At 42.4% G+C, this 21294-nt stretch overlaps 1 protein-coding gene across 1 annotated transcript; it reads left to right on the top strand.

The window, feature by feature from the left end:
• On the top strand, positions 1-10161 carry LOC129814905 (potassium voltage-gated channel subfamily A member 2). Its single transcript, XM_055868053.1, has 2 exons — positions 1-578; positions 2875-10161. Exon 2 carries the CDS (start codon positions 3015-3017, stop codon positions 4497-4499), a length of 1485 nt encoding a protein of 494 aa, XP_055724028.1. The 5' UTR covers positions 1-578; positions 2875-3014; the 3' UTR covers positions 4500-10161.
• Positions 10162-21294: the final 11133 nt, after the last annotated feature.

Genomic DNA, 21294 nt, shown 5'->3' with positions numbered 1-21294 from the left:
CGTTAGGATTCTATCTTTCTCAGTGTTCGTCTGCATGTTGTCCTTATTTACATATTTTTTTTGTCATATCACACCATGTAATACAAATCCGCCTCTACGCCACCTCCCCTCGCTTTTTTCTTTGCAGATGTTGCCACTGAGCACCGTACGAGGACCATTACCTTTGCGCCTGTCTGATGCGGTCAACGTCATAGCGGCTAAGGACACTTAATGATGCATGGGATTCTGCTGATTTTAGCACATTTGGATATCACCAGAAGTACCAGTCCTCCGGTACGGAACCTATCTCCTCCGTTTTTGCCAGTCGCCACCCTATCACAACCTGCGCGAAGAACTAAGACTGGGAGGTGGAGGCGAGGACACACCCGCATACTGTAGCTCTCCAACACCGGTGCACGCGTGGTGATGCTGCAGACAACAGGATAATCTGATTAACGGCCCGAGTAGGACATATATTTTTCTTCTTCTCGGGAAATAAAACACACGAGGGATTTTTAGCCGCTGGCAATTTACCCCATTACATCAGGTGAAAAATGGGAACAGCAACTAACACCCAGTTTTGAACAAGGTGACTGCTGGTATGTATGGTTTTTAACATGTCTGTTTGTTTTGCTATAGGCTACATCACTTTCATTTAGTAAAGTATACTCGACCTCTGCAGTAAAGGGGATACAGTAACGTTAGATGACCATTGAACAAAATAGCTATTTGATGCTCAGTATTTATCAATTGAATAGTGTTTCTGGGATACTTCGGGATTTTGGCAATGAAGCCACGAATCTACTTCCCCAGAGCCAGATTGACTCCTGGGTACCATTTTTATATCTCTGTGTGCAGTTTGATGGAATTTTCTAACTAGCCTCAGCGCAATTGCTATCTTGCCTTAGCGCAATGACTTGAAGTCTGTGGTAAAAGCTAGCTGTTTAGCATTGTCTCGAAACTACTTCTAACTTCCTTCGTACTGGATGCAGAGACATGCAAACGGTAACGATGAGTTTATTTGACATTAGGGAAGTAGATATAGCACTTTATTGCCAAAATAAAGTATCCCTAACAAAACTATGCATCTTTATGGAAGATACAAGAGATGGTGTAGAGGGCAGAGACAGAAGAGATTTCTCTTGAAACCTATTTCCTACTGCAGTTGAATAATTTATGGGTGTTTTTGAATATTTCAGAGACATGCACCATTTGAGACCAGTCTAAAATGCTTCAACAAAACTGTCTTAAAGTGAATGATGAATAAGTGACATTGAGGGTTTCTTGGAACATAAAAATAGATGGTGCAAACTTTTCACTATTCAGTTATTGGTTTCAGTGATCAAATCAAATGAAATTGTATTTGTTCCATGTGCCGAATACAACAGGTGTAGACCTTACAGTGAAATGCTTACTTACAAGCCCTTAACCAACAATGCAGTTTTAAGAAAATACCTATAAAAAAAGTCAGAGATAAGAATAACAAATGATTATAGAGCAGCAGTAAATAACAATTGCGGGGCTATATACATGGTGGTACAGAGTCAATGTGCGGGGGAACCGGTGTCGAGGTAATTGAGGTAATATGTACATGTGTGGGGGGGGGGGTGCAAATAGTCTGGGTAGCCATTTGATTAGCTGTTCAGGAGTCTTATGGCTTGGGGACAGGAGCTATTTATGAGCCTCTTGGACCTAGACTTGGCGCTCCAGTACTGCTTTCCGTGCGGGAGCAAAGAGAACAGTCTATGACTAGGGTGGCTGGAGTCTGACAATTTTTAGGGCCTTCCTCTGACACCGCCTGGTATAGAGGTCCTGGTATAAAAGCTTGGCCCCGGTGATGTACTGGGCCGTACGCAATGATAAGCTTGATAAGGGCCATCTGTATAGAGTTGGTGCCTTTACTGCATAGACATATTCATGCATTATTTGACTGCAGAAGGTGAATTGATATTGTCCATGGCAGGGGGATCAGAAAGAGCACATGCACTGATTCATACGCTATAATATCTATGCGAGTTGTAAACTAGTTGGCTGCATTGCGCTCTGGGCATACAATACATTTCGTTTATGTGTGTTTTAGAGTGCTGAATACTTTGGTTGTAGCCTTCAGAAGTATATTTTGTTTGATGTCAGTGTTCCATTACAGTAGAAAACAGTGAGCTCCAAAAGTATTGGGACAGTTCTTTTGTTGTTGTTTTGGCTCTGCCCTCCAGCACTTTGCATTTGAAATGATGCCATGACTGTAAAAAGTTTAGTATTTGGACCCGGATTTCAAGCATGCAATGGTTACATCAAGCACGTGACTCTATAAACTTGTTGAAAGCATTTGCTGTTTGTTTTGGTTGTTTCAGATCATTTGGTTCCCAATAGAAATGAATGGTAAATAATGTAACGTGTCATTCTGAAGTCACTTTTATCGTAAATAAGAATCGAATATGTTTCTAAACACTTCTACATGAATGTGGATGCTACCATGATTACGGATTAACCTGAATGATGAGTGAAAATGATGAGTGAGAAAGTTACTGATGTACAAATATCATACCCTCCCAAAAAATGCTTACCTCCCCTGTTATTGTAATGGTGAGATGTTAGCATTTTTGGGGGGGGTATGATATTTATGCCTCTTGTAACTTTCTCACTCAACATTATTCACGATTCATTCAGGATAATCCATAATCATGGTAGCATTCGCAGTGCCAAAACAAAACAAAAATGTATCACTGTCCCAATACTTTTGGAGCTCACTCTATATGGCTTGAGGACAGACAGACAGACAGACAGACAGACAGACAGACAGACAGACAGACTAACACAAATTCTATAAAATGAATTTCTTATGTTATACCATTATGTTATATTATTTAAATGATCTCTGCTATCTATCCCTTTCAGACGGATCAATCCATGAGGTGACATCCTGTGAGATCCTGTGGCCGTCCGGTCTTTACGGCATTGAATCCCCTCCCTCTCCTCCGCCCCCCTCCCAGCAGTTTCCTGTCTGAAAAGTGCAGGCTTCCTGCTCCCCCAGCAGAATGACTGTAGCCACTGGCGACCCCTCTGACGAGGCGGCAGCGCACCCAGGGAACCCCGCAGAGTACGACCCTGACGCTGACCATGAGTGCTGCGAGAGAGTGGTCATCAACATCTCTGGACTGCGTTTCGAGACACAGCTTAAAACCCTCTCCCAGTTCCCTGATACTCTGCTGGGGGACCCTAAAAAGAGGATGCGGTACTTCGACCCACTGAGGAACGAGTATTTCTTCGACCGGAGCCGCACCAGCTTTGATGCCATTCTCTATTTTTACCAGTCAGGAGGGAGGCTACGGCGGCCGGCCAATGTGACCCTTGATATTTTCTCAGAGGAGATCCGTTTCTATGAGTTGGGGGATGAGGCCATTGAGCTCTTCAGAGAGGATGAGGGTTTCGTCAAGGAGGAAGAGAGGCCACTTCCTGACAATGAGTTTCAGAGACAAGTGTGGCTGCTCTTTGAGTACCCAGAGAGCTCGGGTCCCGCTAGGATTATCGCTATTATCTCCGTCATGGTCATCCTCATCTCTATCGTAAGCTTCTGTCTGGAAACCCTGCCCATCTTCCGCAACGATGACGACGAACCGCACAGTGTCTTTGACACCAACACCAACACCACAATCTACTTCACGTCCACCTACTTCACTGATCCTTTCTTCATCCTGGAGACACTCTGCATCATCTGGTTCTCCTTTGAGTTCCTGGTGCGCTTGTTCGCCTGCCCCAGCAAATCTGGCTTTTTTGGTAACGTCATGAACATCATTGACGTTGTTGCCATCATCCCTTACTTCATCACCCTGGCCACAGAGCTGGCTGAGAAACCAGAGGATGGCCAGGCGGGTCAGCAAGCCATGTCCCTGGCTATTCTCAGGGTCATCCGTCTAGTGCGAGTCTTCCGAATTTTCAAGCTCTCGCGACACTCCAAGGGGCTTCAGATCCTGGGCCAGACCCTGAAAGCTAGTATGAGGGAGCTCGGTCTGCTGATCTTCTTCCTCTTTATTGGAGTCATACTCTTCTCCAGTGCTGTCTACTTTGCGGAAGCTGATGAGCCCGAATCGCAGTTTGAAAGCATCCCAGACGCCTTCTGGTGGGCTGTTGTCTCCATGACGACAGTAGGGTATGGTGACATGGTCCCGACCACCATCGGTGGCAAGATTGTGGGCTCCCTCTGCGCCATTGCAGGTGTGCTGACAATTGCCTTGCCCGTGCCTGTCATTGTTTCCAACTTCAACTACTTCTACCATCGTGAGACAGAGGGCGAGGAGCAGGCCCAATGCCTAGGCCCAGTCACCAAAGAGGACTCGAATGAAGAGCTGAAAAAGAGCCGGAGCGGTTCAACCATCAGTAAATCAGACTACATGGAGATCCAGGAAGGGGTGAACAACAGTATTGAGGACATCCCTGAAGAGAACCTCAAGACTCAGGCCAACTGCACAACTTTGGCCAACACAAACTATGTCAACATCACCAAAATGCTCACAGACGTGTAGCCAGCCGGCAGGCATTGTCCTCTCGGTGAGGTTGAGGGGTCAAAGGATAGGACAGGTGTGTAGCCTCCCTTTTCACATGTGCTGCTGGAATATCAAGGCAATAGATTCAGGACGTATACCTGTACTCGTCTTTGTGAGTGATGAGAAACACCAGAGACCAATACTCACTCCTCCCCTAACTCCCCTTAGCTCGTCACACCTTGCCCTCAAACTGACCTTCTGTCAGATTTAAAATCTTATAATCCACATTTTGCTTGTTGATGTCTGCATGGAGTTGGCTTTGTCAGTGTGACTTTTTCAAATAACCTGTTCACAACACTAGTACAAAAAAAAGAGGAGAAATGTAGTTAAAAAAGGGAATTATAGTTTCCAGAATAACCACACCACCAACATTGTTTCAGCCCCCCTGTGCCGGCCCCTACCCTGGTCTCCCTTCATTGCTAAAGGCACACTGCGCTTCTGAAGAGTCTTGTTTGCGTGTTGCAATATGCTGCTTCCTGGAGCAAACGAAACAAACCCCGTTCTGTGGTGAACTACTTGGAGATTACAGCACGTGTGAGCATTAAGCGGGCATGCTGCGTTGCTGAGGTCTGTCATGACCTGAGTCTGAGGAGTGTGTTACTGTAGTAGCAATCCACACGATTTACGGGATATCAGCTCCATAAGCTTACGATGGTTTGACATATTTTCTTCAGTAGACATCAGTATCTGATGAATGACTGAGAATGTCCTTGACTTTTCACTGCTTTAGTCTTACATGATATATGTGTTTACTGTACAGTGCAATGCAAGCATCCCTCCTCCACTCACCTGCATCAGTCTGAACCAGTCTTACTGCAGCTTTGAGGACAAAGTGAATGTCTCTTCCTCTTTCATAAAAAAAAGTGTACTCATTTACATACAGATAGGTAAGTAGTTGTGACTGTAACCGATACTGTAGCTAGATACTGTAGGTACTGTAGGTAGTAACCGTAGCCAGTTAATTGTTGCATGGAGTTCTTAACTGAATGAGTATTCTCACTCACACAACTAACATTGCTCCAAAGACACAGTCTATGGTCTTGCTCTCTATAACCTTCTATCACACATGTGAAGGGGTGACTATAAAGGTGGTATCATACATGTAAGTATTCACCCCCCATGGATTTTCTCACGTTTTGTTGCCTTACAAAGTGGGATTGAAATATAATTCATTGTGGTTTTTAGCCAATGATCTATATAAAATACTCTGGAATGTCAGAGTAAAAAAAACATTTAAACACAATTTGACAAAGTATTCACTCCTTTTGTTTACTCAAGCCTAAATTAGTTCAGGAGTAAAATTTGTCTTAACAAATCACATAATAATTTACATGGACTCACTCTGTGTGAAATTATAGGGGTTGACGTGCATTTTGAATAATTACCCCTTCCTCTGTCCCCCAGACATACAACATCTGTAACTTCCCTCAGTCAAGTATTGAACCTCGAGCACAGATTCAACTACAAAGACCAGGGAGATTTCCAAAAGCCTCATAAAGAAGGACAGGGATTGGTAGATAGGTAAAAATAACAAAGTAGACATTGAATATCTCTGTAAGCGTGGTCAAGTTAATAATTATGCTGTTAGATGATGTATTCAATCACCTAGACACGTCAAACATACAGTCGTCCTTCTAGACTGAGCTGCAGGGTAGGAAGGAAACTGCTCAGGGATGTCACCCTGAGGCCATTGGTGATTTTAAAACAGCTACGGAGTTCAATGGCTGTGATGGGAGAACTGAGGATGGATTAACAACATTGTAGTGACTGCACAATAATGACTTAAAAAGAAGAATCCACATTTTCAGAATATAAACATTCCAAAACATGCATCATGTATGCAACAAGGCACTACATTAATACAGAAAGAAAAAAAAAGTTTGGGGAAAATCCAACAGAACACATCACTGAGTAATTTACTCCTTATTTTCAAGCATGGTGGGGGCTGCATCGTGGTATGGGTATGCTTGAAATAGGCAAAGACTGCTGAGTTTTTCAGGATAAAAAGAAACGGGATGGAGCTAATCACTGGCAAAATCCTAGAGGAAAACCTGCTTCAGTCTGCTTTACACCAGACACCGGGAGATGAATTCGCCTTTCAGCAGGACAATAAACAACAACACAAGTGCAAATCTACACTGTAGTTGCTTACCAAGAAGACAGTGAATGTTCTTAGTGGCCAAGTTACAGTTCTGACTTAAATCTGCTTGAAAATCTATGGCTGTAAGATGTATTGACTCGGGGTGAATACTTGTCTAATCAAAGTACTGTATATTAGTGCTTTATTTTTCATTCATCTTTAAAACATTTTGGAACTTTTCTTCCACTTTGACATTACAGAGTATTTTGTGGAGATCGTTGACCAAAAAAATATACAATTACATCTATTTTATTCCCACTTTGTAACACAATCAAATGTGAAGAAATCCAAGGGGGTGAATACTTATGATAGGCACCGTGGGTTATTATCTAACAAGCTACACGGGTGTCTAAAAGGATACCATGCCCCAAACCAGCCCTATAGTTTGGAGGATATTGTGCTCCTAACATTTGACCCAAATGTAACATTCCAGCCACACGGCTGAGTTGAAACATAGAGGTGTTCATATACAGCAGTCATTGCAGCTGAGCTTTAATTTGAGGCAAAATGCATTAGTTAATTACTTACAGTACTCATGCAGTCTAGTTGCAGCATTAAACTCAGTTACAGACAGACTTGTGTAGCCTCGCCTCACGGCTGTCTTGTACAACTGTGTAGCCATCGTGTCTTCATGATGAGCTATTGGGACAGCTAATGGGACGTGTATAAAATGATGCTTCCTCCCTGAACTGCGATCAAAACAAGAAGGCTGACTGAATGCTACTCTCCTAGTGTTGCATGACCTCAATACATTCCTAGAAGCATGTATTTAAGTTCAAGGAAACCTATGAAAAAGCCTATGGGAACTATTTAATAGGGTACCTATATTTATCTCAATATATACTTACATACTTTTAAATGTGATAACAACGCAATCTGGAACGTATACGAAGGGGAATTGACGTTCAGCTGACGATGTAGAGATGAGGATGACCATGACGGAGATGATAGCGTTAATCCGATAATCCTTGAAGATATGCAGATCGTTGCTGTGTTTGTTTTCACGATATGAACAATGACACTTGTTTATTTCGAGCACTGTTGGGGTAGCCCCATTTCAGGGACTGTCTGTTGGACAGAGTGCCAAAGACATGCATGCGCGTAATAACCTAGCCCTTTCGCAGGACAAATGGAGGTACAGTAGTATATCTATGGTAGATGCATCCCTCGATCCCAAAATATGAGCATTATCTAAAGTCTGTCCGTCTCTCGACGGAGAGATGGTTTATATATATATTATATATTGCCAACAGCTGAAGTATGTAGCTGTGCAGCAACTCTTAACTACACAGTTCTAGGTCTCTCATGACATTGCTGAGCCTGCTGCCTTTCTACATCGTTTCATAGTGGTCTTTAGGGCACATGAGAGTAATAGCAGAGCAGGGGATGTTTCGCCAGTGCAAATTCAATTGTAAATGGATTCAGTCTTATTTACCCTTTGGTAAATATTGGTTTGACTCTAATGTCTAAGGTGTTTCTAACGTGTCTGATCTGTCGGCGGGGATGAGAAAGACCAGTTTACGTTTCTAGGCCTAAATGTCTACTACCATTGCCGCAGTTTGCACTCAGGGTGCCTCGCTAGATAGACAGACGTGAGGTTCCTATCTCCTGGTCCCTCCCTCTGCCCTAACCATGTTCCTCTCCTGTCTTGTGTCTTCAATTGAAATGAAACGTGTTGGAAAGGAACTTGACTCTGACAATAATCTGGGTCTGGAACCCTGCTTGTTGATGCTTCCATTTACATTATAACGACATTATGTTATTGTGTTCTTACTGTAACACACTTCCCCTCTTATGCACCACCTTGTCCACAACACACATCATGTGCCTATGTAGGTACACAATTATGTGGTGTTTATTTGTACGTGTGTGTGTGTGTGTGTGTGTGTGCGCGTGCATGTCTGTGTGTATATAGAGCCCACCTCTGAATGTCAGTGTCTTAGCTTGGTTGTACTGCTGCATTAAAGTGACAGTGTGCAACCATTCATGCATGTGTGCATACCATTTATATTTATTTTTTATTGCTCACAGTGTGACCAAAAATGACCAAATTGTCTACGCATGCAAATGCATTGTATGTTTTGTATTATTTTTCTATTTATTTATTTTTCCACACACACTGTCAAATTTAGCAACATATCGAAATAGAAGCACTGTTGTTGAGTGTCAATGATTTGTTTTTTAGATGCTCTAAGCACAAGCGCAAATGGAGTATACCCATTTGTATCACTGTGCTTTCAGATTTACTATGTATGTCAAATGTTTATTTGCAAAATGGAGTGTCGCAAAATTGAAAATGTATATTTTGCTTTATAGTAAGCATCTCTATACTATTTTAACTCAAAGTGTACAGAGGGTTTCACCAGCAAAATCACAGTCAGAAGGACTCAGAAAATCCACTGCAAAGTCTATCCAGAGAAGCACTGTAGATTGGAAATATAGACACACATAGGCCAGGGTGTAGAATGGAAGGTGAACTCACAATGCAGTTTAATGGAAGGTGAACTCACAATGCAGTTCAATGGAAGGTGAACTCACAATGCAGTTCAATGGAAGGTGAACTCACAATGCAGTTCAATGGAAGGTGAACTCACAATGCAGTTCAATGGAAGGTGAACTCACAATGCAGTTCAATGGAAGGTGAACTCCCGATGTGATTCAAACAAAGTAGAGTTTCGGCCGTGTGAATTTTTTTCTCCGGATTCTGGGTTTGTTTGAAATGTAATAGTGAGCGTTTTAATCGATGATGAGAGCCCCTCCACTTATACAGAGAAATACAGGCCTCAATTGATTCGATAAATAAAAATACCGGAAAACTGCACTGCAGGTTCAAAAATGCTATGCTGTATTGAAGGTGGTAAGTAACTGGGTGAACGGTGAATGCTCCTGCAAGCTATTCCTCTCACCAACGTTGTCATTGAATATGAGTGTTAAACTTTCTGAGCGAAACCGCAGTGGGATTTTCCTTCTATCTGTAATTGTTTGAATTTGGGCCACAGTGAAAGCCTTGTATTGCACTGTACGCTTTCCGTCACCAAGACAGTAAACATGCAAGTAGCTAAACAAGTAGTAGCTATACACTTGACTGTATATGCATGTGTTTTTAGAACAAGAGAGTGTGTTTCTGTGGTCTCAAAGTGAATGATACTGTGGCAACACTGATACAGTATGCACAGTACAGCTCCTTCATCTTCAAACCTCCCACACATCATGGTGGCCTGACTACTACTATCAACTTTGGTCCATATGGACAATCTTTTTTTTTTCTGTGAAAAGAAATGTGTGGGTAATACTGTGCACAACAATAATGGATTAAGAAGACGAGAAACAATGCTATAATGCTCTGCGAAGTCTGGATTGAAAGTAGCTGCACTTTACAGGAACAAAAAGACAATCTGCAGACAAAATGTGTCAAACTAGAATGCATATAATCCTTCCAAATGACCATAACCATGATAACAAAGTAATATCAGTAATGAAGACAATAATAATTCAACCAAACTGTGTTTTGTGTGTTTTTTTTCTTATCCATACATGGGGGTGGACTAGCTATATATTTTTTTGTTTTTTTTATGCCAGTGGCCTTGTGCAATTTCAACATGAATTGTTGTATTTGATGCATTGCACCATAATTAGCACAATTTCACTTGCAGTCTTTGGCTACATGATCAAACAATAACACAATGTCAAAGAGATCTAATGAACCTCAAAACCTGGAAATAAAGAATAGAAAGACATGCATAGAGATAAAAGATAAACTAAATGTAAGTATATATATACAGTACCAGTCAAAAGTTTGGACCCGCCTACTCATTCAAGGGTTTTTCTTTAATTTGACTATTTTCTACATTGTAGAACAATAGTGAAGACATCAACACTATGAAATAACACATGGAACCATGTAGCAACCAAAGCGTGTCTTCAAAGTAGCCACCCTTTGCCTTGATGACAGCTTTGCACACTCTTGGCATTCTCTAAACCATGACTTGAAGGTCAGTCAGTCCGGAAAATGTCAAGAACCTTGGAAGTTTCTTCAAGTGCAGTTGTAAAAACTATCCGTCGTTGTGATGAAACTGGCTCTCATGAGGACCGCCACATGAAAGGAAGACCCAGAGTTACCTCTGCCTCAGATGATAAGTTCATTAGAGTTACCAGCCTTAGAAATTGCAGTCAAAATAAATGCTTCACATAGATCAAGTAACAGACACATCTCAACATCAACTGTTCAGAGCAGACTGCGTGAATCAGGCCTTCATGGTTGAATTGCTGCAAAGAAACCACTACTAAAGGACACCAATAAGAAGAGGAAACTTGCTTGGGCCAAGAAACACAAGCAATGGAAATCTGTCCTTTGGTCAGATGAGTCCAAATTTCGGATTTTTGGTTCCAACCACCGTGTCTTTGTGAGACGCAGAGTAGGTGAACGGATGATCTCTGCATGTGTAGTTCCCACCATGAAACATGGAGGAGATGGTGTGGGGGTGCTTTGCTGGTGATACTGTCGTGATTTATTTAGAATTCAAGGTAGACTTAACCAGCATGGCTACCACAGCATTCTGGAGCGATACGCCATCCCATCTGGTTTGCGCTTAGTGGGACTATCATTTTTTTCAACAGGACAAACACCTCCAGACTGTGTAAGGGCTATTTGACCAAGAAGGAGAGTGATGCAGTGCTGCATCAGATGACCTGGTCTGGCCTCCACAATCAACTGACCTCAACCCAATTGAGATGGTTTGGGACCTCAGAGTGAAGGAAAAACAGCCAAAAAGTGCTCAGCATATGTGGGAACTCCTTCATGACTTTTGAAAAAGCATTCCAGGTGAAGCTGGTTGAAAGAATGCCAAGTGTGTGCAAAGCTGTCATCAAGGCAAAGGGTGGCTAGTTTGAAGAATCTGTTTCACACTTTTTTGGTTACTACATGATTCCACATTTTATTTCATAGTTTTGATGTCTTCACTATTATTCTACAGTGTAGAAAATAGTACAAATAAAGAAAAATCCTTGAATGAGTAGGTGTGTCCAAACTTTTGACTGGTACTGTATATACTGTAACACATTTGAAATCACATACCTTAGGCTACAATAATTGTTAATGCATATGTATTTGATTATACCTAAGCAATAAGGCCCGAGGGGGTGTGATACAGTATATTGCCAATTTACCACGGCTAACCATGGCGGTTTGTGGTATATGACCAATATACCACGGCTAAGGGCTGTATCCTGGCACTCCGTGTTGCGTCGTGGAAAAGAACAGCCCTTAGCCGTGGTATATTGGTCATATACCACAAACCGCCACGGTGCCTTATTGCTATTATAAACTGATTAACAAGGTAATTAGAACATTAAAACAAATGTTTTATCACACCTGTGGTATACAGTCTGGAATACCATGGCTTTCACCCAATCAGCATTCAGGGCTCAAACCACCCAGTTTATCATACATTTTATAATACATCAATTCAATTAGATATGCATCCAAATGTATAATGGCTCTCACTGAGAATGATGGTTTGTATATTTCATTGTTTGAGAGTGAGAATAATTTGACATTGTATTGAACATCTTTCCCTACATCTTATTAATGCTAACGATTTGAAGGAAAATCTTAGCAGAACCATTGCTAGATGTTTGTGACGATACAAAGGGCTGTGAATCGATCAAAGAACGCTTTGTTGTTATTCTTAGTACATTCAGCCCAGAGTCTTTGTAGCCCTCGGCTGTGTGGGGGACATTTTAAATGCCTCCTGGCATTTTGGTTGCTTCATCCTTTAAGTGCACCGTATATGCTCTTTGCAATTTGGAGAGAGAGAGCAAGGAATGTACTATTAATAGCCCTTTTGTTGGAGAGAGAGATTGGGGGAAAGAGAGAGGGAGGGGATAGGAGAGAGAAAAAGAGATATGGGAGCGAAAGATAGGGGAGTGGGCGGGAGAGAGACTCGAGCAGGAGAGGAGCGTGAGAGAGGGAGGAGAAGGAGGAGGAGGGGTACATTCTTTAAGGAATCTTTCACAGTGGACTTTCTGACACTTGTCCCAGTCCACCATCGCTTGATAATTAGGGAGGAGACTGAGACGGGCTACAGTAGATGTTTGCATTCATCCATTTCCAGGACTCCTTCTCCAAGGGGAAATAGAGGCGAGAGAGAGCATTCGTTGTCAGGCTCGTGAATTCTTCCATGGCAGTATCGAGAGAAGCTCTGTTTGCTGCAACCAGCTGGCAATCAATCACAGCTATACATCTGGGGTGCTGTTATAGTCTATTCATACTCTACGTCCCTGTCCTAATTCTATTCCGTCTATGGTGGGTTGGGTTTCTGTGTCCTCTATGGGATTGCTTACTGTCGTCCAAGTATTATAATGTGCCATGACATTTAAGATGGTTACCTGTGACAGAAGTAGTCAGATCCAAATTCAGATTTTATATGAAACATAATGTTTTAGTCCTGCACTGCTCGTGCTTGGTTACTGTGCATTGGAACTGCAGGCCTATGTCTCTCTGCTGTAGCTATTACAGTAGTTACTTTGATCCTGAATTGCAGTGCAGTGCTGTGCAGCTCTGCAGCTATGCACCGCGGCTAAAAGGAGAGACAGGAGAAAGAGGGTGTCAGTGAGAGACGGGGAGACAAAGAGAAGAGAACGGAACAGAACACAGAGAGACGGAGATAAGGAGAGTATTTGTATTTATTATGGATCCCCTATTCTTCCTGGGATCCAGCGAAATCAAGGCAGTTATATACAATTAAAAACGTTACATTACATTTTACAATATACTGTATCTACATGACAAAATCTATGTGTACGTGTGTGTTTAGTGTGAATGTTGTTGTGTGTGTGTATGCGTGTCTATGCCTGTGTCTCTTCACAGTCCCCGCTGTTCTATAAGGTGTATTTTTATCTGTTTTTTTATCAGATCTTACTGCTTGCATGAGTTACTTGATGTGGAATAGAGTTCCATGTAGTCATGGCTCTATGTAGTACTGTGTGCTTCCCATGTTCTGTTATGGACTTGGGGACTGTGAAGAGACCTCTGCTGGCATGTCTTGAGAGGTATCCATGGGTGTCTGAGCTGTGTGCTAGTAGTTGAAACAGACAGCTTGGTGCATTCAACACGGCAATACTTCTCACAAGTACAAGTAGTGAGCGGCAGGTAGCGTAGTGGTTAGAGTGTTGGGCCAATAATTGAATGGTAGCTGGATCGAGTCCCTGAGCTGACAAGGTAAACATCTGTGGTTTTACCCCTGAACAAGGCAGTTAACCCACTGTTCCCCAGGTAGGCTGTCTTTGTAAATAAGAATTTGTTCTTACCTGACTTGTCTAGTTAAATTGAAGAAAAAAACTAGTGATGAAGTCAATCTCTCCTCTACTTTGAGCCAGGAGAGATTGACATGCATATTATTAACGTTAGCTCTCAGTGTACATTTAAGGGCCAGCCGTGCTGCCCTGTTCTGGGCTAATTGTAATTTCCCTAAGTGTCTCTTTGTGGCACCTGACCACCAGTGGAGGCTGCTGAGGGGAAGATGGCTCATAATAATGGCTGGAATGGCGCTAATGGAATGGTGCCATTTCGTTCCACTGTTTCTGCTCCAGCCATTACCATGAGCCCATCCTCCCCAATTAAGGTGCCACCAACCTCCTGTGATGACTACAGGACTGGACAGTAGTCCAGGTGCTACAAAGCTAGAGCCTGTAGGACCTACCTTGTCAGCCTGGTCTCATAGACTAGACGTAACATAGTAAATGTAAATCCGGGACACTGAAATTGTTATGATATGTTATGTTCGGTATGCTTACGTAAGACAATGGTTACTTAAGGCATGATGGATGGGTGGGCGTATAACGCGAACCTCTAGCAAACCCAAGTGTTTCATGTTTGAATCTCATCACGGACAACTTTAATATTTTAGCAGCTTTTCAACTACTTACTACTTTTGAGCTACTTTGGCAATGACTTAACAAGTTAGCTAACCCTGCCATTAACCTTAATCCTTTAAACTAACTCCTAACCTTAACCCTAACTTTAACCCTAACCCGTAGTCTAGCTAACATTAGCCAGCTAGCTAACATTAGCATTAGCTGCCTAGCCACCTAGCTAATGTTAGCCACAACAATTTGGAATTCGTAACATATCATACATTTTTCAGATTCATAACAAATAATACTTTTTCAAAATTCATTTCATATTGTAGGTTTTGCAAATTCGTAACATATCATATGCATTGTAATTTGTAACATTATACATATCATCCAGAAATTAATACATACCATACGAAACGTGAAATAGCATACAAAATGTAGTGCTTTATCATGAACAGACCTCTCCTCATCTTAGCTGCTACTGCATCAGTATATTTTGACCATGACAGTTCACAATCCAGTGTTACTCCATAAAGTTTTGTCTGCTCAACTTGCTCAATATACACATATTTAATTGCAATATTTTGTTAGGGTTTAGGGTTTAATGAATGATTTGTCCCAAATACAATGCTTTAAGTTTTTTAAATATTTAGGACAAAATTATTTCTTGCACCCATTCTGAAACTGACTGCAGTTTTTTGTTAAGTGTTGCAGTCATTTCACTTGCTGTGGTAGCTGACAGGTATAGTTTTAAGTCATCAGCATACATAGACACACAGGCTTCACATAGAGAGAGTGGCAGGTCATTGGTAAAGTTTGAAAAATGATAATGACTTAGTCAACTACCCTGGGGAATGCCTGGCTCTACCAGGATTATGTCTGCCTGGCTCTACCAGGATTATGACCATTAAAGAACCCCCTCCGTGTTTTGTTAGACCGGTAAATCTCAATCCACAATATAGTAGGGGATGTAAAGCCATAACACACAAGTTTTTCCAACAGCAGATTATTATTGATAATGTCAAAGGCTTCAGTGAAGTATAACAAAACAGCTCCCACAGTCTTTTTATAATCAATTTCTCTCAGCCAATCAGCCATCAGTCATTTCTGTTAGTGCCATACATGTTGAATTCCCTTCCCTATAAGTGGCTGTTTGAGCCAGAAAAGAAGAGTGCTTTGCTATTCTTGGCTAGCAGAATTACTTTTGCTTCCCTCCAGGCCTGAAGGCACTCACTTTCGTCTAGGCTTAGATTGAAGAGATGGCAAATAGGAGTGGCAATATCGTCCACTATCATCCTCATTAATTTTCTATCCAAGTTGTCAGACCCAGGTGATTTGTCATTGTTGATAGACAACAATAATTTTTTCACCTCTTCCACACTCACTTTACAGAATTCAAAATTACAATTCTTGTCTTTCGTAATTTGGTGCATGGATGTGTAGGTTAAGAATTTGTTATTGGCAAATCATTCCTAAATGTTCTAATCTTGCCAATGAAAACAATCATTAAAGTAGTTGGCAGTATCAGTTGGTTTTGTGATGAATAAGCCATCTGATTCAATGAATGATGGAGCCGAGTTCACTTTTTGGCCCCAAATTTCATTTAAGGTGCTCCAAAGCTTTTTAATATAATTCATTATATAATTTATTGTTGTTTCATAGTACAATTTCTTCTTCTTTTTGTTCAGTTTAGTCACATGATTTCTCAATTTACAGTACGTCGGCTGTGCAGCTAGACTTATGTGCCATTCCTTTTGCCTCATCCCTCTCAACCCTTTTCAATTCCTCATCAATCCACAAGGATTTAACAGTTTTTACAGTCATTTTCTTAATAGTTACAAGCTTATTAGGAACTGGAATAAGCAATTTCATAAATGTGTCAAGTTTAGCGTCTGGTTGCTCCTCATTACACACCACAGACTAGCAAACATTTTTACATATTCAACATCGGAATCACTACAAAACTTGTTGTATGACTTCTCATACACTATATTAGTTCCAGCCTTTGGAACTTTGGTTTTCCTAGAATGGCTACTATATTATGATCACTACATCCGATGGATTTGGATACTGCTGTAGAGCAGATTTCTGCAGCATTAGTAAAGATGTGATCAATACATGTGGATGATTTCATTCCTATGCTGTTTGTAAATACCCTGGTAGGTTGACTGATAGCCTGAACCAGGTTGCAGGCACTGGTTACAGTTTGAAGGGCAGCATGATGAGAGCCAGTCAATATTTAGGTCCCTCAGAAAATATACCTCTCTGTTGATATCACATACATTATCAAGCATTTCACACATATTATCCAGATACTGACTGTTAACACTTGGAGTTCTATAGCAGCTTCCCACAAGAATAGGCTTTAGGTGAGGCAGGTGAACCTCAAAGAGTGAAATACTGTAGTTCGTAATCGTTAGCTAACATATTCCATTTGTCTTGTGTTTGCGAACGGTCTGAGAAGGCAATGTGCAGTGAACGTGAGTATCTGTTTCGGGTCTAAACTGACACTGCAATTAATCAAGTGGCCATGTAGGCTTTCTATTACATGTAGTGGGAATAGCTAAATTATTGCAGCTAAAATTTCACATTAAGCCTTACCAAAAAATATCTGTTTGACATTTCTCCGTAACATTTTGGAATGTTCATTCCAATCGTTCAACTGACATCGTCACGAAGTAACAATGTCGAACTGAAGCTGTGTTGAACTCAACTCTGTAGCCATGTTACTTCAAAAAGCATTTGACATGAGAACCTTTCGAAGGGTTACAGGAGTATCCCCCCGAAATAACCGGCAACACGACCACTGGCATTCCTGTCTCTTCGGAAAACGTTGAAACCATGTATTGCTGCCACTGAATCATCAAAGGTAATATCTAATTGAGTTTCAGAGATTGCCAGTATATGAATTTGATCTGTTACTAGCAAGTTATCGATTTCACGAACCTTGTTTCTTAGACTACATATGTTAATGTTGGCTATTTTTAGCACTTTTCTGGTATTCTTGATTGTTTTTATTGCTTTACTGGGAGGCTCATCAGAGGTAGACATGACAGTGATATTTATGTGTGAGCTGATAGTGCAGAGTGAGCTGCACACAGTGTACTTCCTGCGAGGGCCTCAGTGCTCACAGTATAACTCAGGTTCACAGGCACCTGATAACTGCACACATTAGCTGTAGGATTGACAGATGCATTCCGTGGAGTTAGAGGGACATAAATTAGGTTACTTACATTATGATTGCCAACGCCCCTGGGACAATGTACATTTGCAGCGGCACTACTACAACAGTGACACAACGGTAGGAATTATCTGAGCAGGGCATGGGTCACTGTTAAGTCATTGTCTCAACGCAGCCTTGAAATGCGCTGACGGGGTTCAGGAGAGAAGATGATTTGGATGGACTCCATCATTACTGTAGAGCATATTCTGTTTCCAAAAGGTGTCAAAGTTATCTATAAAAGTTATACCAACAGAGCTACAGTAGGATTTGAACCAGGTGTGTAATGCCAGTAGACTGCTGAATCTTTCACACCCATGGCCCAGTGATGGTACCGGGCCTGAAATAACTGGCCACCTTTTGGAATCTTTCAGCGCTAGGATCAGTCCTTTAAAATCCATTAGGGCAGGGAGAGACAGGGAGAAACAGAGCAAAGAGAGGAGGGAGAGACATGAAACAAGGAGAGAAGGGTAGGGAGAGACAGAGAAACAAGGAGAGGAGGGCAGGGAGAGACAGAGAAACAAGGAGAGGAGGGCAGGGAGAGATAGAGAAAGGAGAGACAGGTGGGCAGGTAGAGACAGAGAAAGGAGAGACAGGTGGGCAGGGAGAGATAGAGAAAGGAGAGACAGGTGGGCAGGGAGAGATAGGAAACAAGGAGAGGAGGGCAGGGAGAGATAGAGAAAGGAGAGACAGGTGGGCAGGGAGAGATAGGAAACAAGGAGAGGAGGGCAGGGAGAGATAGAGAAAGGAGAGACAGGTGGGCAGGGAGAGATAGGAAACAAGGAGAGGAGGGCAGGGAGAGATAGAGAAAGGAGAGACAGGTAGGCAGTGAGAGACAGAGAAACAAGGAGAGGAGGGCAGGGAGAGATAGAGAAAGGAGAGACAGGTGGGCAGGGAGAGACAGAGAAAGGAGAGACAGGTGGGCAGGGAGAGATAGAGAAAGGAGAGACAGGTGGGCAGGGAGAGACAGAGAAACAAGGAGAGGAGGGCAGGGAGAGATAGAGAAAGGAGAGACAGGTGGGCAGGGAGAGACAGAGAAAGGAGAGACAGGTGGGCAGGGAGAGATAGAGAAAGGAGAGACAGGTGGGCAGTGAGAGACAGGAAACAAGGAGAGGAGGGCAGGGAGAGATAGAGAAAGGAGAGACAGGTGGGCAGGGAGAGACAGAGAAAGGAGAGACAGGTGGGCAGGGAGAGATAGAGAAAGGAGAGACAGGTGGGCAGTGAGAGACAGGAAACAAGGAGAGGAGGGCAGGGAGAGATAGAGAAAGGAGAGACAGGTGGGCAGGGAGAGATAGAGAAAGGAGAGACAGGTGGGCAGTGAGAGACAGGAAACAAGGAGAGGAGGGCAGGGAGAGATAGAGAAAGGAGAGACAGGTGGGCAGTGAGAGACAGGAAACAATGAGAGAAGGGTAGGGAGAGACAGAGAAAGGAGGGCAGTGAGAGACAGGAAACAATGAGAGAAGGGTAGGGAGAGACAGAGAAAGGAGGGCAGGGAGAGACCGGTGGGAGGGGAGCAGCGAAAGGTGTGGTGAAACAGCCTGTGCTCTCTGGCATCTCTCCCCAGGATAGGGGATCCCACGACTGGGGCAGGTGGCCACACATGATTTGCCCTAGTGTCAGGAAGAATCGTGTGTGCAGGTGCATGTGTTTCTCTGTGTGTGTGCGCCAGTATGCCAGTGTGTGTGTGTGTGTGTGTGTGCCAGTGGTAGAAGCACGACCGAGCAATCGCAAAGGCACCCATTTTGCTCAGCAGCTCGTAATTAGGAATACAACGCTGTGCCTCTGAACCAACAGGAACCCATCTCTGTAGCTAGCACACTGTAACAAAGGGGACTTCTTCCTCACTCATATGTTTGCTCTCGGCTATAGATTTTTTTTATTTAGGCAAAAATAAGTTAAACTTCCTGCAATGGCAGGGTTGGTTATTAAATTATCCAACTTCAAAAGTTGGAGGTTAGTTGAGGTCACTCCAGCAGCAACCTCACAGCAATTGTTGGTTTAAAAACAGTGGTTGGGTAAAAAAATAACTATACTAAAATGTTCCCCCTCATGCTGAAGGAGACTTGCCTCCTCATTCAAGGTGAAAACTAAGCAGAACACATTACTGCCCTCTAGAGAATTTTCCTTACACCGTGACATCTCCCTCATTCACATTTTCTCTTGCCTGCACGTGGACTGCAGATCACACCATCCACATTGGGTGGCTGAGGCAGTGTTGTGTAGCCTGTCCACACATTACCCACTTTGCCCTGTGAGGAGGTAACACATAGGGAGAAGTAATTGAAGAGAGTTGTAGCAGAGGCATCGCAATGAGATTTCAATGCACATACTATGTACATAAACTTTTACATTTATATTAGCAATGGAAAGTCAGGTGCCTAGACAGGGATCGGGGGCTTGGCAACGGACATTCTTGCTTCGCAGCTTAAATTTAACGTAAATGTCCCAGTTTAGCCACCAGCCAAGCCAGTAAGCATGCTATTAGCAAACTATTCAACTTTGGAAGCATCTTTTCAATTAAAGGGTTTATTTTCTCGTCCGTACACTCATTACATTTTAGCTTCAAGACAACACAGTTACTGCTTCATCAAGTAACGTTAGCCTATTAAAAATGAACAATTACCCCTCTTTGACGAATATAAAAGTACAGTAGGCCTATCTTACAACTTTAGCTTATCAACGTTACCTTCAAACAAACCAGGCTTTTTTTATCAGTATAATGCAAATCATTACATGTGGTAAAGGAAAGTTGCGACTGAAAACGTTTGTAATTCACCGGGGAGTTGAGATCAGTAGGTGCAGTGCAGCCAAGCACCGTTTACCTTTTTTTAAGCTACTGCGACAATTTCAGAATGTAACAGGCTATTACTGCAATTTCAGGTAAAAACTCAATAGAATAATTATTCAAAGGAATACATTTCAGCTGTTTTACAAACCATGCTCTGCTATTATTTATTTTTTACTCTAGGAGCATTTCGTTTGAAGAGACAATTCCTGTTTACATCTGAATGCTCGGAGGGGGGTACTCTCGGCCCGAGTCTCGCCTGTGACCTCCGGAAAGCGGCGTTGGTGACGCGAGCGTTGCAGTTCACATGTTTACACTACAGTAAAAGGTCTCGAAACCTCTAAAGAGTCTATCGTTGTGTAAAACACCCTATGCTCAGCCAGCCATTTGGCAGTGTCCCTCCCCTGGGAAAGTCAACCTGTCAGGCCCAACAGGAGAGCAAGAGAGAGCTAACTCCCACACAACAGCACACAGCATGATATGATAGGACAGCATGACGCCTGGCTGATGTTGATACTGTGGGAAATTCTCTATTTCACAAGACAATGAGGGCTGAGTGAACAACATTGGACAGCTGAGGAGACGATGATGTTTGGATGTAGGCTATTTGTATCGTCATTGTGTACGTACACAGTACCAGCTGATACAGGACTAATTTAAAGGCATAGTTCACCCAAACACACAATGATACCTCAGGAGTTCAGACACCATGTAGCAGTATAACTTCAATTAATGAAGACCAAGTTGTTTAGGTTTTATTCATCTGATACGG

The sequence above is a fragment of the Salvelinus fontinalis genome, chromosome 18, assembly GCF_029448725.1.
Source record: "Salvelinus fontinalis isolate EN_2023a chromosome 18, ASM2944872v1, whole genome shotgun sequence".
NCBI classification, from domain to species: Eukaryota; Metazoa; Chordata; class Actinopteri; order Salmoniformes; family Salmonidae; genus Salvelinus; species Salvelinus fontinalis.
This window is presented reverse-complemented; position numbering and strand designations above follow the sequence as displayed.

Bases quoted from the DNA above. Each gene is read 5' to 3' on its own strand.
- LOC129814905 (XM_055868053.1), top strand. From the start codon at position 3,015: ATGACTGTAGCCACTGGCGACCCCTCTGACGAGGCGGCAGCGCACCCA.